Genomic DNA, 13,191 nt, shown 5'->3' with positions numbered 1-13,191 from the left:
AACAGTGAGGAGCTCTGGGAACCTCAGGTTCCTCTAGGGCCAGAGCTTAAGCAGCTGCAGTTGGATATTCAAACGCAGGCTGCGGGGCATCTCTAGGAAGAACACGTGTATTTGCCTCTCTGAAAGATGTCTTTATTCCCTCTTGGCAGCAAGCACAGTAACGCTCTGCCTTTGCTGGGCTTGCGGTTTTGTAGTTCTGTCAAGTTTCTAAACTTTACTAATCACCCTTCTGTGTGATGCTGACACAGTTTCACCAGAGGGTTCCATTTGCCAGACATCAATTATGCTGCTCCCTGCTGATTGCTCATTCCCATCAAAACGGCTCATCTGCCATCAACTCACTCCTAATCCATCACAAGACCTGTTCCCGGTGAGGGCAGAAGAGGGGAGCAGAGAGAGGACAAGACTTTAAACTGATATTTCCAGTGACCAGTCAGTACATTTTAGCTATAAAACTTTAAACAGTGATCTGCTAACAGCTATAACATGAGAGGGAAGAAAAGACAGAAAGATGCCAAGGCCGGTGTGACACAGACAAGCTCCGCTGATTTGGGTTTGTGTGTCTGTGCCCCGTGAGCAGATGTCTCCCACAGCGATGCGGCCGTGCTGGCCACCTGTCCCAGGGCAGAGACAGAGCCTCAGGTCAGCTGAAGAGCCATTATGTGGAGGAAAGGGTTGAGTCAACACCAGAAAAATAATAGTGAATATTCCCCCTAAATTCCACAGTAGCTGGCAAAATGGGACAAAACAGAGAGGGGTTTAGGAGACAAAGCTGCCTAGAGAGGGATCTAATAATACATAAATGATGACCTTCTCCTCCCTTTCACATAGTGACTTCATAGCTTCACTCTGCAAACTTTCCTACCACTGACCCAATTGTCTATATTGGTGCAAAAATGAAGATCAGAATTTTAAACATAAATGAATTACTATCTGTTTTGATCCCTAAACCAGGTAGAACACTGAAATGAGGAAATCGGGAAGTTTTAGAAACACATACCCTAAAATTCCTGGCTTGAATATTTCCTAAGGCCTTTTGCCAATTGCAAACCAAAACGAACGCACGAACAAACAAACCAAAGACAGTCTTTACCTGCGATCAGAGGCTTAAGAGGCACAGACACAGGCTTTCCCTTCCCAACGGGAGCACTGACGTAATCTAGGAAATCAGAGTGAGGGCTGGCTGCGTACAGATTAGCGGCTTTACAGGTATCTATGGTGGAGCCACCACCCACAGCAACGTAGGCATCAAAAGCTCCCTTTTTGGCAAACTCAATAGCTTCCATGAAACTGTGAGAAAGGAAAACGGAAACCATGGTCATATTTTTCAAACATAAACTGACATGCCACTAAGTAACTCTTGGGGCAAATTTTAAACAATAGTGGTATGTGTTGGCTTCCACTTAAAAAACAACAATGAAAAGGTACCTTCTATCGGTTGGTTCCACCCTCACATTATCATAAACCTTAAAGTTTATGCCATTCTTCACGAGAGAATCCATAACTATTCGTACAGGAGGGAGCTGGGAGAGGTTCTTGTCTGTCATCAAACAAACATTTTTAGCACCCATGTTTTGTAGGTCCTACAATAACAAAAATAATGTATAAGTTGGGTTTGATTACACTAGAAATATAATAGACACTTCTGGCCAACTTAATATTAAACATTTTTATTTTAAATATATTTTTATTGATTTCAGAGAGGAAGGGAGAGGGAGAGAGAGAGAAACATCAACGATGAGAGAGAATTATTGACTGGCTGCCTCCTGCACAGCCCCTATTGGGGATGGAGCCCGACACCTGGGCATGTGCTCTGACCGGGAATTGAACCCATGACCTCTTGGTTCATAGACATTCAACCTTTGAGCCACACTGGTCAGGAAATATTAAACACTTTAAAAAACAAAGGCCTGATCTCTTGTGCATTTTCACTTATTTTAGAAGATATGTAACCTTTACAGTAGACTCTAGAAATCTTAAATACTTGCCATTCCCACTTCCTTTGTAACTCCTGCTCCATATCTAATATTTGAAATGGCCATCTGAAAAAAAAAAAAAGATTTGGGGCATGGATGAGTTGGAGATTGGCCATTTCATTTCTAAAAGCCTGAAATGGCTCCTCATTGCCTATAAAATAAAGTATATATTCTTTATATACTTCCAGGTCACCCCATCTGGTCTCAGACTCATCATACTTCTTTAAGCACTGGAATTACTTATATTTTCCCAAACATATCATGAACTCTCAATTGTTGCCTGCCTTTCCTTGTCTCTACAAATAAGTTACCTCTCAAATTTCTTCTTATTTTCCAATTTAAATGCTGATTCCTCATGTAATTTTCACCCCATCCATCCATCCATCCATCCATCCATCCATCCAACCATTCATCTATCCAACTTTTTTTGCATGCATGTATCCATCCATCCACCCACCCATCCAGTCTTCCACCCACTCAATGCTACTAAGTGCCTGCTATACTCCAGGCATAGTTCTAGGCTCTGGTTATACAATTAGGAACAAGAAAAATAGCCTCACAATGTTTACAGCCAGAGAAGAACTTTTATACTGATAGGATGATGGGTCACTATTGGCCCAAAGACATGTTTTGTTTGATCCACATTATGTTTAGATTTCTTCTGTTTTAAATTGTCTCGTAACTCTTAACCATCAGGGTAAAAATGTCCAGTGTGACGGTCTGATCTCTCTTGAATAACTCCCCAGGTGGCAGCAATGGGGTTGAGTGGAGGTTGTACCCTTCAGATGGGTCTGTGCTCCCAGAAAACTCAGCACTGTCCTCACGCAGCCTGCTCTTGGGCTGGCTAACCGTCAGGCCTCTGGAGACATTGAATTTATGAGTCCTGAACTAGGAGGAGACAGGGACTTAGACAAGTAATTCTGTAATTACAGTGTGATAAAAATTCATCAGAATTCATTGTTCCTTTATTCTTGTGTCAAAAGACTACATGGACCCCTTTGGGGATTATACTTACAAAGCTAAAGAAGATTTAACGTACAACATATGTAAAGCAGTAAGTTGCCTAGAACTGGGAATTTGTTCTATTTCAATGGCTGTAACAGAAAACAGTATTTAGACATTATTCATGTTATCAGAAGATTTATAGTCCATTATTCTAACAGGGTACTTTTCTAAATAGGGCCAGATCAAATAGTGAGATTGGGTGACATCAATTAATAGCAGATTTCAAATGAGATAATAATGCATTAGCAAAATACTCTAGTTGTATTTTTTTAGGTCATCCATAAAAGAAAGAATAGACGGATTACTTTACCTCAAAGGCATAATCTGTTGTTTTTCCAGGTGAAAGCCCAGGAGCTAGAAATGTAAAACTTAGTATCAGAGTAGGCCTCAAAAACAAGGCAAAATATTATTTGATAGTAAAGTGATATTCTAGCAGTGAACATAAGCATCTCCCCTGAAGCCTTACCTAAAATATATTTTTTAGGTTTCATTGTTGCGTATAAAATTAAAATGAAAACTTGCATTTTAAGAGAATGTAATGCTAACTTGATGCTGATTGTGTGAAAATAAAGTTACTTAAAATATTTTATCCATTGAAATTAAAATATACTTTTGAAAACATAATGTGTAAAGTTCTTCTAGAAAAAATATCTTCTAGACTCTAGAGCTGGGTTATTGTTAGAGAACAACTATTAGTAAATTCATTAATCAGAGTCTTGCTTACATTTCTTATAGCAACTGTGACAATTTGTTTCAATTAATATTTTTCCATGGAGGTTACTTATCACAGTAAGATATTTCTATTTCTCAAGCTTGTAAGTATAAAAATTGTAGTTTTCTTTGTGAAATTTAATAAAAATTTTTACAAACTGATACTTCTTTGCAACAGTTGTAGTTAGGGAAAAAAAATTTTCTGTCATATTGAAACAACAATAGGACCCCACTAAATGAACTTTATCCTTGTTTTTATCTGCTTATTTTTAATCAGTCCTGGTTAGTCATAAGATTGAAAAAAAGAAAAGAGACCAAGACTAGACAACAATCTAACTCCAGTTTCCTGAATGAAAATCCAAAGTTCTTTGATCTCTATAGGTTTAAAAAAATAATCTATTGCTTCTGTGACAAAAGTTTAGGAAAACACATAAATTGGATCCTATTAAACCGTGAAGTGAACTTTCCCTAAACTACTAATTTGATTCACCCAAATAGGAAATTCCTGAATCTCTGTTGAAACCCAGTAAGAATGGGATAAAACCAGCTGAAGACAAAATTCTGCACATGTTCACGAGGGCCTGAAAGGCTGGGCATGCTTTGGCTTGGTAGATGGCCATTAGCGAATGGGAGGTCCCTGGGCTTGTCCTGAAGGGGGAGTCGCTCCTCGGGCAGGCAAAGCACTTCGTTTCTGTATCTGTTCCACTCCCAACGGGCTTCTCTGGGGTTTCTGCTTAGGGTCCTGTTTGGTGAGGCCCCTTCCTTTTCATCCCTTGCATAACTGTTTAGATTTGACCTTTTCTTCTCAGAGGTGAAATCAGTGTTTGTGTCAATAATTCCTGTGACATGCTGAGGACACGCGGAAGCTACAATGAGCTTCCTGCTGCTTCGTGGACAATGGAGTTGGTAAGGATTAAGACGTTTGTGGGAATTGAAAACTTTGGTCATTATTTTTAATTATTAAGAAATAGAATTCTATTTTAAAAATTAATATATACAAGATTTTCCCTTCTAGGAAGCACCTTGGTCTTTAGCCCCTTTCTTTTTTGAGATGTATTAGAACCTTCCAAAGATTTCATCTTAATGAATTCTGTTTGATGCACTCAGACAATCTTAAGATCCTATCTTCTGTGGCATCCTTTTTAGCTTTGGCAAATAATTCTATTTAAAACAGAAATACATTAAAAATAGCATTAAATATATATATATATATATATATATATATATATATATATATATATGCCAAATACATAATCTGTAGCATACATTCAGCTAACATCATATAATTAGAACTACATATTGCCAATTTCAAGTGAAAAGGCAGTCATTTTCATCAACTTCCTTCTTATATCCTTTGATTTTCTTGCTTTACCCTTTGCCCAAATGTACTGGAGTACCAACTGTGGAAATGGAAAGTGTGGTTAGTTTAAACACACAAAATATTTTATTACCTTGGGAGTAAGTATAAGAATGAGTTGGACACTGACATCTAGGAAAAAGAAAAGAAAAAAATGTAAAGTAAAACTAGAAAACCAAAAGGTAAGAAGTCTCAAAGTAATTTATTCTGCAGCCTTAGTGTTAAAATGCTAGCAAAGTATTAGCTATCGGCAAACACTGTACATAGAAAAAAATAGACATCACCATGGACAAAAAGGGGACTCAGAATCTTTCCAGTGTTGTAAGCTCGTTCTTTCTTAATAAATCCCTGCAGGAGCCGAGATGAGCACTCTGGGACTAAGTTAAAAATGGGGTCTCTGGTCTGGGTGAGGTCTCAGCTCTTACTAGGTTAGGAACTTTAACCAAACTGACCCAGGTTAACTCCTCAGGCATCACATTCCCCCTTTCTCTGTGTTTTCCCATTGTCCTCAAGGGGTTTAATTTTTCTTCAGAAAGGTTCTGGGCCTGTTTCCCTGGCCTCCTTGGGGACCACCTCATGCCTCCGTCCTTTCTCTGAGACCACTGCCCAGGCTCCCTGTGCTTGTCCACTCTTGCCTAAAATGCGCTCACACCTGTCCCTCTACCCTTGCCTTCTGTATCCCTTCCCTGTCCTAGTCACCTCCTAGTTCTTGGGCAGTCCCTTCTCTGGCTTCCTTTGGTCCTGCTTTCTATGCTTGAGTGTTGTTGAGAAAGGGTTTTATTTCTATTTATTGTCCAGGGGGCCTTGTCGTAGTGGGGGTTCCTATAGATAAATGAGTGTATAACTCCCCCTCTCCCCCGCCCCATTCAAACATCTGAGGGGAAAGAAGGAGAAAGAAAGAAAAGGGTTGAACTCAGTGGTAATCAAGATCTCAAAAACAGAATTGCAGTCAAAAACTAGATGGGAGGTGAGTGAGAGCGCTACCATGAATCAAGGCTGCCATCTGGTGGGCACCACTGAGCACACCAAGTGCTATGGGGTTTCCTAGAGCAAGCATGTCAAACTCAAAGGCTAACACGGGCCAAATAAACAAGGTTTAAGTTTATGTGGACCGCAAAAAAAAACAAAAGCTTCAATTTTCATAGAAACGTAGGTTTATTTTGAAAAGTATAGTACATAAAAAAAGAACAAGGGCAATGATAAAATTAATGTTTTCTTCATGACACTTGGCATCTCTTCTCTGTTACTATCTTTTCTACTTCGGGGGAAATCTTGTTCGTAGTGATTACTTTCAAAAGTGACCCAAGGTGAATGTCAGTAATTCTGGATCTGACAGGAGACTTATTTCCTTTCATAATTGTAAATAACTGCTCACACCGTGACATTGGCTGGGCCACAAAAATATTCGTTGTGGACCACAAGTGGCCCATGGGCCAGGAGTTTGACATGCTTGTCCTAGAGCATCCCAGCTGTAAGTCTGAGCCAGCCACAGACTCCCGCAGGAGAAATGAAAGCAGGCAAGGCCAAGGTGAGCTTTACGCCCTCCAAGAAAAGAGAGGCAAAGAGGAAAAAAAATATCAAACTCAAAGCTTTCTAATGCCCAGGATCATGGGGCACATGCTTCCTCCCCATCCCCCTTCTCTTTTTATTTTATGTTTTTCACATTCTGAGGCTACCTCAACTCATCATTTCTACTCCGTATTGGTGCTCTAAATCCCATCTCCTCTTGCTTTCTGGGGGCCTCCATCAGCCCTATATTTCCTAATCCTTCCCCTCCCTTGATCCTTGTCATACCATGTTTAAGAGTTTCATGCTTAGAACTCAACCTCCTTTCCCCTTGGCTTGCTCATTCTCTGGTTCTCTGCTCCTGACCTACATCTGCTGGCACCATTTCCTTGCCCTGCACCCCGAAATCTGCTGCTGTCTTCCTAAGTCCCAGCTTTCCTGTTGCATCCTCACTTCTCTGACCTCATCCTAGCACCTTGCTCTCATTGCACTGAACACTGTGGGCCACCCCTCCCCTAGGTGGCTGAAATGCTCTTCTTGGCTTCCAGACGCCCTACTCACTTCTAATTATTCTGCCCCTGGCTTCTTTTCCACTCTGCCCATTGCTTAAAGGTTGGCTTCTATGCAGGACTCACCCCTCACCTTTTATAGTCAACCATGCATCAAGGCCCCAAGTATTTCTCTAGCCAAATCCATCCACTGCTTTGGGGCCCTCTGCCACTCTCTGGTTCTAGTGTCCTCTCTCATCTGGATTACTACGACGTTCCTAACAGGCTTCCCTTCACTCGCTCTACCTTTACTACTCTGTGGTCAGGGGCATATTTCCAAGGATGTTGCTCCCTTCGATGGTTCGTCACGGCTCTTAGGATCAAGTTCAGATGTGGCCCTACCTCACTGGTCCTGCTAACCTCTCCAGCCTGGCCTCTCATCACCTTCCATCTCTGGGGTTGAGTTCTCAAAAAATTAACTTGGTTCTTTTCCTTTAATCAACCACACATTCTCTCTCTTGCCTCCAGAACTCTGGTCCATTATTTCCTCTGCCTGGAACTTACTTTCCCCCATCTTCTGGGTAACTAGTGTTCTTTCTCAGGTCAATTCAGATGTCAATTTCCCTGGGCAAGAGGCCTCCTGGTAGACACCCTCTCTCTGTGATCCCTGGTACTGCACCTCCCCTCCCATTAAAACTGTTACCACACTGTTGTTGGTACCCTTTTCCTGGTTGCATTTGCCTTGAGAATGTAAATTTTGTGATAACAAGGCAAGAGCTACCCTTTTTCATAACTTTATTTGCAGTGGCTAGCTTAGTGCCCGTTTCTTCTATGCTTACAGTTTGCCAAGGCCTTGCTTCCCCACTCAAGGATGAATTCTCAACTTGCTCCCGAGCTCCAGAAAAACATATTCAAGTCCCTGCTGGGGGTCTTCATCTGGACGTACCTGAGGCATGTCCAACCCAAAATGCCCAAGTCTTAGGTCATCATCTTCCTCCTAAAGCAAATCCTCTTCTAGGACCTATCTCGGTAAATGGCCCCACTGCTTACCTGATGCCCCAGCCAGAAACCTCAATTTCTTCCTTGTTTCACTGAAAATAAACAAAAGCTTGCTGATTCTAACCAACTCCTCAGTATTTCTCATATCTACTCCTTGTACCAGCTGCCTCCCCTGGGTGTCTGAAGCCATCACCTTTTAGCTGGAGCACTACGATTACCTCTAGTGTTTCTCCCCCACTCTGCAATGCCACCAGAAAGCTCTCACAGAATTCCAATTATGCCACACTCCTTTGCCATGCAACCACTCTAACTACATGTTCTACATGACACTGGTTCCAAGGAATGGTGCTGCTTGATAAAAAGTTCTATGCTGACACAGGTTTCGAATAAAGAGTTTAAATACAGCTAATCCCCCCTTCCCCCGCTTTTCGCAGGACTTCTCGGAGCCCTTGCATGTGCAGACATACATCCTGACTCTACAAGAGAGCTATGCAGCAGTGAGCAGTTTCCCAAATCTATTTGGCCATGTACTTCTTTTTTCGTGGAGCATTTCAAGGTGCAGCTTTACAGTGAGAATTATTGCTTCCATAACTTTCCATTATCCACATCACACAATTCAAACTTCTTAGCAGAGGATGCAAACAAGGACTGTGAAGCCAGAATATGTGAGTTCATATTATGGCTGTGCCATTCACTTAGCTGTGTGACACTGTACAAACTCTTTTTCTCCATGCCTTTATTTCTTTACCTGTGATATGAGGATATAATACAGTATTGCACAGGGTTGTTGTAAGGATTAGAGTTACTATTAATAATATGTGTAAAATGTGCAGGACAGTGCCTGGCACATGGTAAGTGCCCAATAAATTCTATTTTCTATTCATGGTCTTTTACCATCCTCACTTCCTCCTCCCGCCCACCCGCCTCAGCTGGTCAAAACCTCCAGTGCTCCAACTGCAGTCTCCCCATCTTCTCCATCCTCACTTCCTCCTATGAAGGGAGGTCTACATTTTCTACATTTCTTGTCCCTGGGGCTGCTCTCTTTTTACCTGAAATTCCTCTTTAGTCCCCCTCCCTCCTCATTTATCCCCACCTCTTTGCTTTAAATTTCCCAAGTTTTCCCTGGCCCACTATTGCACTTGCACATTCAACAAGTATTTTACCAGGTGGCTGCTATGTACCCGGCATTTCCTTAATGGAGAGCGAGTCAGGCATGTCACGGCATTTAACGTACTGGCATCAAGTCCATCTTTCTCTTCTATACCCTATCGGCTGCATTCCGCACAGGCCCCTTTTACAAACCTTGTCCCTTCATCCAATATCCTATTAGACTTTAAACTGCTCCAGAATCTTCCATCTCTGTATCCCCAGCTCCTAGAACAATTTTTGGCGCATCACATGCACCCAGTATAAATGTATTGATTGGATACAAGTCTCGGTCACTGTGCCAAGCCCCTCCACGGCCTGGCACGACGCGGGACCAGGCGCTGTTGTCTTTGGGTCTTAGTTTCCTTACGGGCACATAGAACAGGGTCAAACCTGCCTCCCAGCGCGGAGTGCGGGTGCGAGGCACAATCTGACTACGCAGTCCCACCCGGCGCACCGTGGGCGCGCACTGCGGAAGCCCCTTCCCCAGTTCTTGAAAGTAACCCGAGGACGAATGCGCAGGGGGGCTGCGTGGGCACCGCGGCACCCTCGGGTCCCCTGCCCGCCCGCCCGCCGGCCCCCGCACTCACGCTGCGAGCCGCAGCTGCTTCAGTAGGTGCGCTACCCGCGCGCGGGCTGCGGCCATTGCTGCGCGAATGGGATTCCCGTGGCCCCGCCCCCCACACGGACCAATCACCGCCGCGCCCTCCTCCTCCCGCCCACCCTCAGCTGCTCAAATCCCGTGGTTAGCACTTAGGGTGGCTCAGGGCCACTTTCCCACGAGTCAAAACCTCCAGTGCTCCAACTGCAGTCTCCCCATCTACCTTGGAAATTGCCATAGGGGTAACTGCTCCGTAGGGTCTTGGATACTTGAGTCTCTACTTCAAACCCTTTCATAGGTGGGGAAAGGGGTAAAAAACAAGGGTATGCTTTTCCCAGTAATTTCTTTAAAATGCTACACTTGAGTTCTTAAAAGTATTTTCAGAAAAAATTATTAAGACACTCCATTTAGCCCTAGCAGGTGTTGCCCAGTGGATAGAGCATTGGCCTGCAGACGGAAGGGTCCCCGGTTCCATCAGGTCAAGGGCACATACATCGGTTGCAGGCTCCTCCTAGCCCCGGCCCTGGTGGGGGCGTGCAGGAGGCAACAAATTGATTTCTGTCTTTCCCTCGCTCTACCGAAAACAAACAACAAACAATATCCTCGGGTGAGGATTAAAGATTAAATGCTCCCTGAATGGCTTGGCTTTTGATGAAGTTGCTCCAGGATTCCATTAAATGGTATACTCTGGGAGGGCTTAGCAGCCCCAAGTGTACCATGTCCAAGTGGGAAAGTTGATCAATGATCAACTTGGAAAAGTTCAACTTTAACTTAATCAGAAAGTATCCTAAGTAATGACTGAACAAGTGTCTTAAGTTACCTGTATGAAATCTATTTTCTTTCATAGCAATTTCTAAAGTAACCTTATTAAAATGAGACAACATTGAAAAAAAATGAATTCCCAATTTTAATTTCCCATCAATTGTCAGGCCAAACAGCTGAGTATAATGGCTCTCAGCTCTGTAATAGCAGCAAAAAAAGACCCCCTGGATTTGAGATCTACTATGAATACTTTTCAGGAGATATTAGGGAGAGAGAACAAGAATGGCAATAAAATTTCAACACCTAAACAAACCAGCTCCAGGCCAATTTGACAAATGAATCTAAAGATACTGTTTCAATTAAGAATTTTGTAGGCTGTCTTCCCAAAACAGCTCCTCTCTGAAGCTTTAAAAAAATTGGGGACATAAACGTTGAGAAAGATTTAAGTATTTTCTGGATTAATGACAATTACCACCGTTATTCAGTTATACCCAAACTTATTTACAGCAAGCAAATCAGTATTTTGTGTTGAAAAGCAGGAAATCTTTTTCCAGAAAAACCAATTATACTATACCTTCAATATTGTATCTGATACTAAAAGAAGTATTTTTTTTACAGTGGTGTTGCTAAAATCACAAGTTTGCTGCTTTTTTAGAAAGTAAAGGAAAATAATATGTGCCAGATATCCAGGTCACTGGCTTTACTTAACAATAGCCAAACAGTGAAAAGCAACATTAGATACAGACACACTTTTATTAAATAACTTCACAACAATTACTTTTAAGGTCAGTCTGAAACCTTTCTGTGTGCTCCCAGCTACTTTGATAATACACAAGCTTGTTACAAAAATAAAGCTGGTCATACTATTTTGTCTCTGAAATATGAACTGTCCCTCATACCACATCCAACGTTAATTAAAAAAAAAAAAAACATCCTTTAAATCTCCAGTCAAAGACATGGTTATTGGAAAAACATTAATTTGTACAGTCCAACATTTTCATAGTATCTTGAGGGGAGGGTAATCCTATCCCTTCAACCTCAATGAAGGCGGTGGCCACCGTCTTCTGCACCCCCCTACAGGACTTAGACCTTAACATTTATAGTAGTTCTTGGTTTACAGGTCAGAGGGTCAACTTCACTTCCTCTTCTTTCCTCCTTGGTGTTGCCCTCCTTTCCTCTTGCCACCCAAGCCGGGCGGCCCGGAGTTCATCTTGCCTCCCAAGCCTCCTTTCCTCTTACCCCCCTGGTTGGGCGGACCCCCTTTCCTCCTGCCCCCAGGACCCTGCCGGCCCCCCTTTCTCTTGCCCTTTTGGCTCATTTTTCTCCTCTTGGCCGCCTCCTCCTGGTCTTCCTCCCTCATCTGCTTATTGGTGGCCCTTGTCACGTCCAGCTGAGGCTTTTTGCTGTTCATGACCCGCAGCATCTCCAACTGGCTCTTTTTCTCCGCTGCAAAGTCCCCGAAAAGAGGCTGAAACTTCCTCTTCTTGCCGGAGCCCCGGGGGGCCTTCTCCTTGGGCAGGCGCTCCTGAAAGCGCCCCACTGAAGCGGTGGAGACCTTGGCCACTTGCAGGGCGCGGCCCAGCTCCTGCTTACTCTGGTGTCCCGTAGGGTGCATCCCGGCCGAGCTGGGTAGCCGCATCTTGTGCGCGCGGGCTAAGTTACGCAGCCGGTTCAGCTCGTTCTTGGCCACCCGTTCCTTCTTAGCCTGAATGCGCTTGGCGAACTGGTCCTCCAAGGGGTCGGCACTACCGGGCACCTCGATCAGCCACTCCTTGGTGTCGTCGCGGGCGCGCTGGTAGCCCCAGCGGCGTCGCCACTGGCCGCTTACCTCGTCCCACACCAGATTGGTCTTCTTTTTGGGCCGGATGCCCTTGAGGCGCGCGAACTGCTGCCAGCGTGTAAGCGGCCGCGGCCGGGGCACTGGCTTCTCGCGCGGCAGGCGAGTGGTGGGCTCCGGCAACCGCGCCACCAGCGCCTCCTCTACGCGCTCCGTGGGCAACTGCCACAGCTGGTTGATAAGCAGTTGCGTGTTGTCCCGCGCCAAGGCCCGCAGTTCGGCCTCCGGGGTGGGTTCCCCGCGCCGCAGGCCCGTGGGAGGATTCCGGTCCAAGGCCAGCAGGTTACCCAGGTCGAACTCCAGCTCCAGCTCCTTGTGCACCGTGATGCGCTGCAACTTGTCGGCTTCGTCCCGCTCCGCCTTTGCCAGCAGCTCCTCCACGCTCTGGCCCTCCATGGTCCCGGCTCCGCTCACTAGCTCCAGTAAAACAATTCAAACTACTTCTCTGCCAGCGCCGGCTCAAGCCGGGGCAACACAACCACGTGCAAGAGCCCAGACGCTCACCCCGGAAGAGAAACCTTCACTTCCGGAGCAACCGGAACTGGCTCATAATCCGGGCGACTGGAGGAGAGGCCGGCAGAGGGCAGTGTTGGAGAGCAGATGGGATTCGAAGCGGCCCTTTTGGCTCGTGCCCGGATGGGGCGGAGCTGGTGCGAGAACCCGGACTACAAATTCCAGGGTCCAGTTGGGACCACGGCTCCCCGGAGGCGGCGGCGGCGGCGGCGGCGCAGGTGGGCGGTGCAAGTTCCTGGGCCCACGGAGTGTGGGGTTCCGGAGCGGTTCTGTCACGATATCGGTGAAAA

At 44.7% G+C, this 13,191-nt stretch overlaps 2 protein-coding genes across 3 annotated transcripts in view; both read right to left on the bottom strand.

Moving 5' to 3' along the window:
* Nucleotides 1–9,850, bottom strand: part of ADHFE1 (alcohol dehydrogenase iron containing 1) — a 36,303-nt gene extending 26,453 nt beyond the window's left edge. For both annotated transcript variants that reach the window (XR_013814932.1, XM_079796128.1), the window contains exons 1-6: nt 9,779–9,850; nt 5,144–5,181; nt 3,292–3,335; nt 1,989–2,042; nt 1,429–1,583; nt 1,094–1,290 (exon numbers count right to left, since the gene is read on the bottom strand). Coding sequence is in view for 1 of the 2 variants with exons in the window: in XM_079796128.1 (XP_079652254.1) it covers nt 1,094–1,290; nt 1,429–1,583; nt 1,989–2,042; nt 3,292–3,335; nt 5,144–5,181; nt 9,779–9,834 (544 nt within the window). In the remaining variant the exon portion in view is untranslated. The remainder of the gene's footprint in view (nt 1–1,093; nt 1,291–1,428; nt 1,584–1,988; nt 2,043–3,291; nt 3,336–5,143; nt 5,182–9,778) is intronic.
* Nucleotides 9,851–10,823: 973 nt separating this feature from the next.
* Nucleotides 10,824–12,878, bottom strand: RRS1 (ribosome biogenesis regulator 1 homolog). Its single transcript, XM_079796521.1, has one exon. It carries the CDS (start codon nt 12,782–12,784, stop codon nt 11,687–11,689), a length of 1,098 nt encoding a protein of 365 aa, XP_079652647.1. The 5' UTR covers nt 12,785–12,878; the 3' UTR covers nt 10,824–11,686.
* Nucleotides 12,879–13,191: the final 313 nt, after the last annotated feature.

Source organism: Cnephaeus nilssonii (genome assembly GCF_951640355.1).
Source record: "Cnephaeus nilssonii genome assembly, chromosome: 18".
Lineage (NCBI taxonomy): Eukaryota > Metazoa > Chordata > Mammalia > Chiroptera > Vespertilionidae > Cnephaeus > Cnephaeus nilssonii.
Note: the sequence above shows the minus strand (reverse complement) of the source record. Positions and strands in the feature narration are given on the sequence as shown.

What these genes read in the sequence shown, in the direction of transcription:
- RRS1 (XM_079796521.1), bottom strand. Translation starts at nt 12,784, where the DNA reads ATGGAGGGCCAGAGCGTGGAGGAGCTGCTGGCAAAGGCGGAGCGGGAC.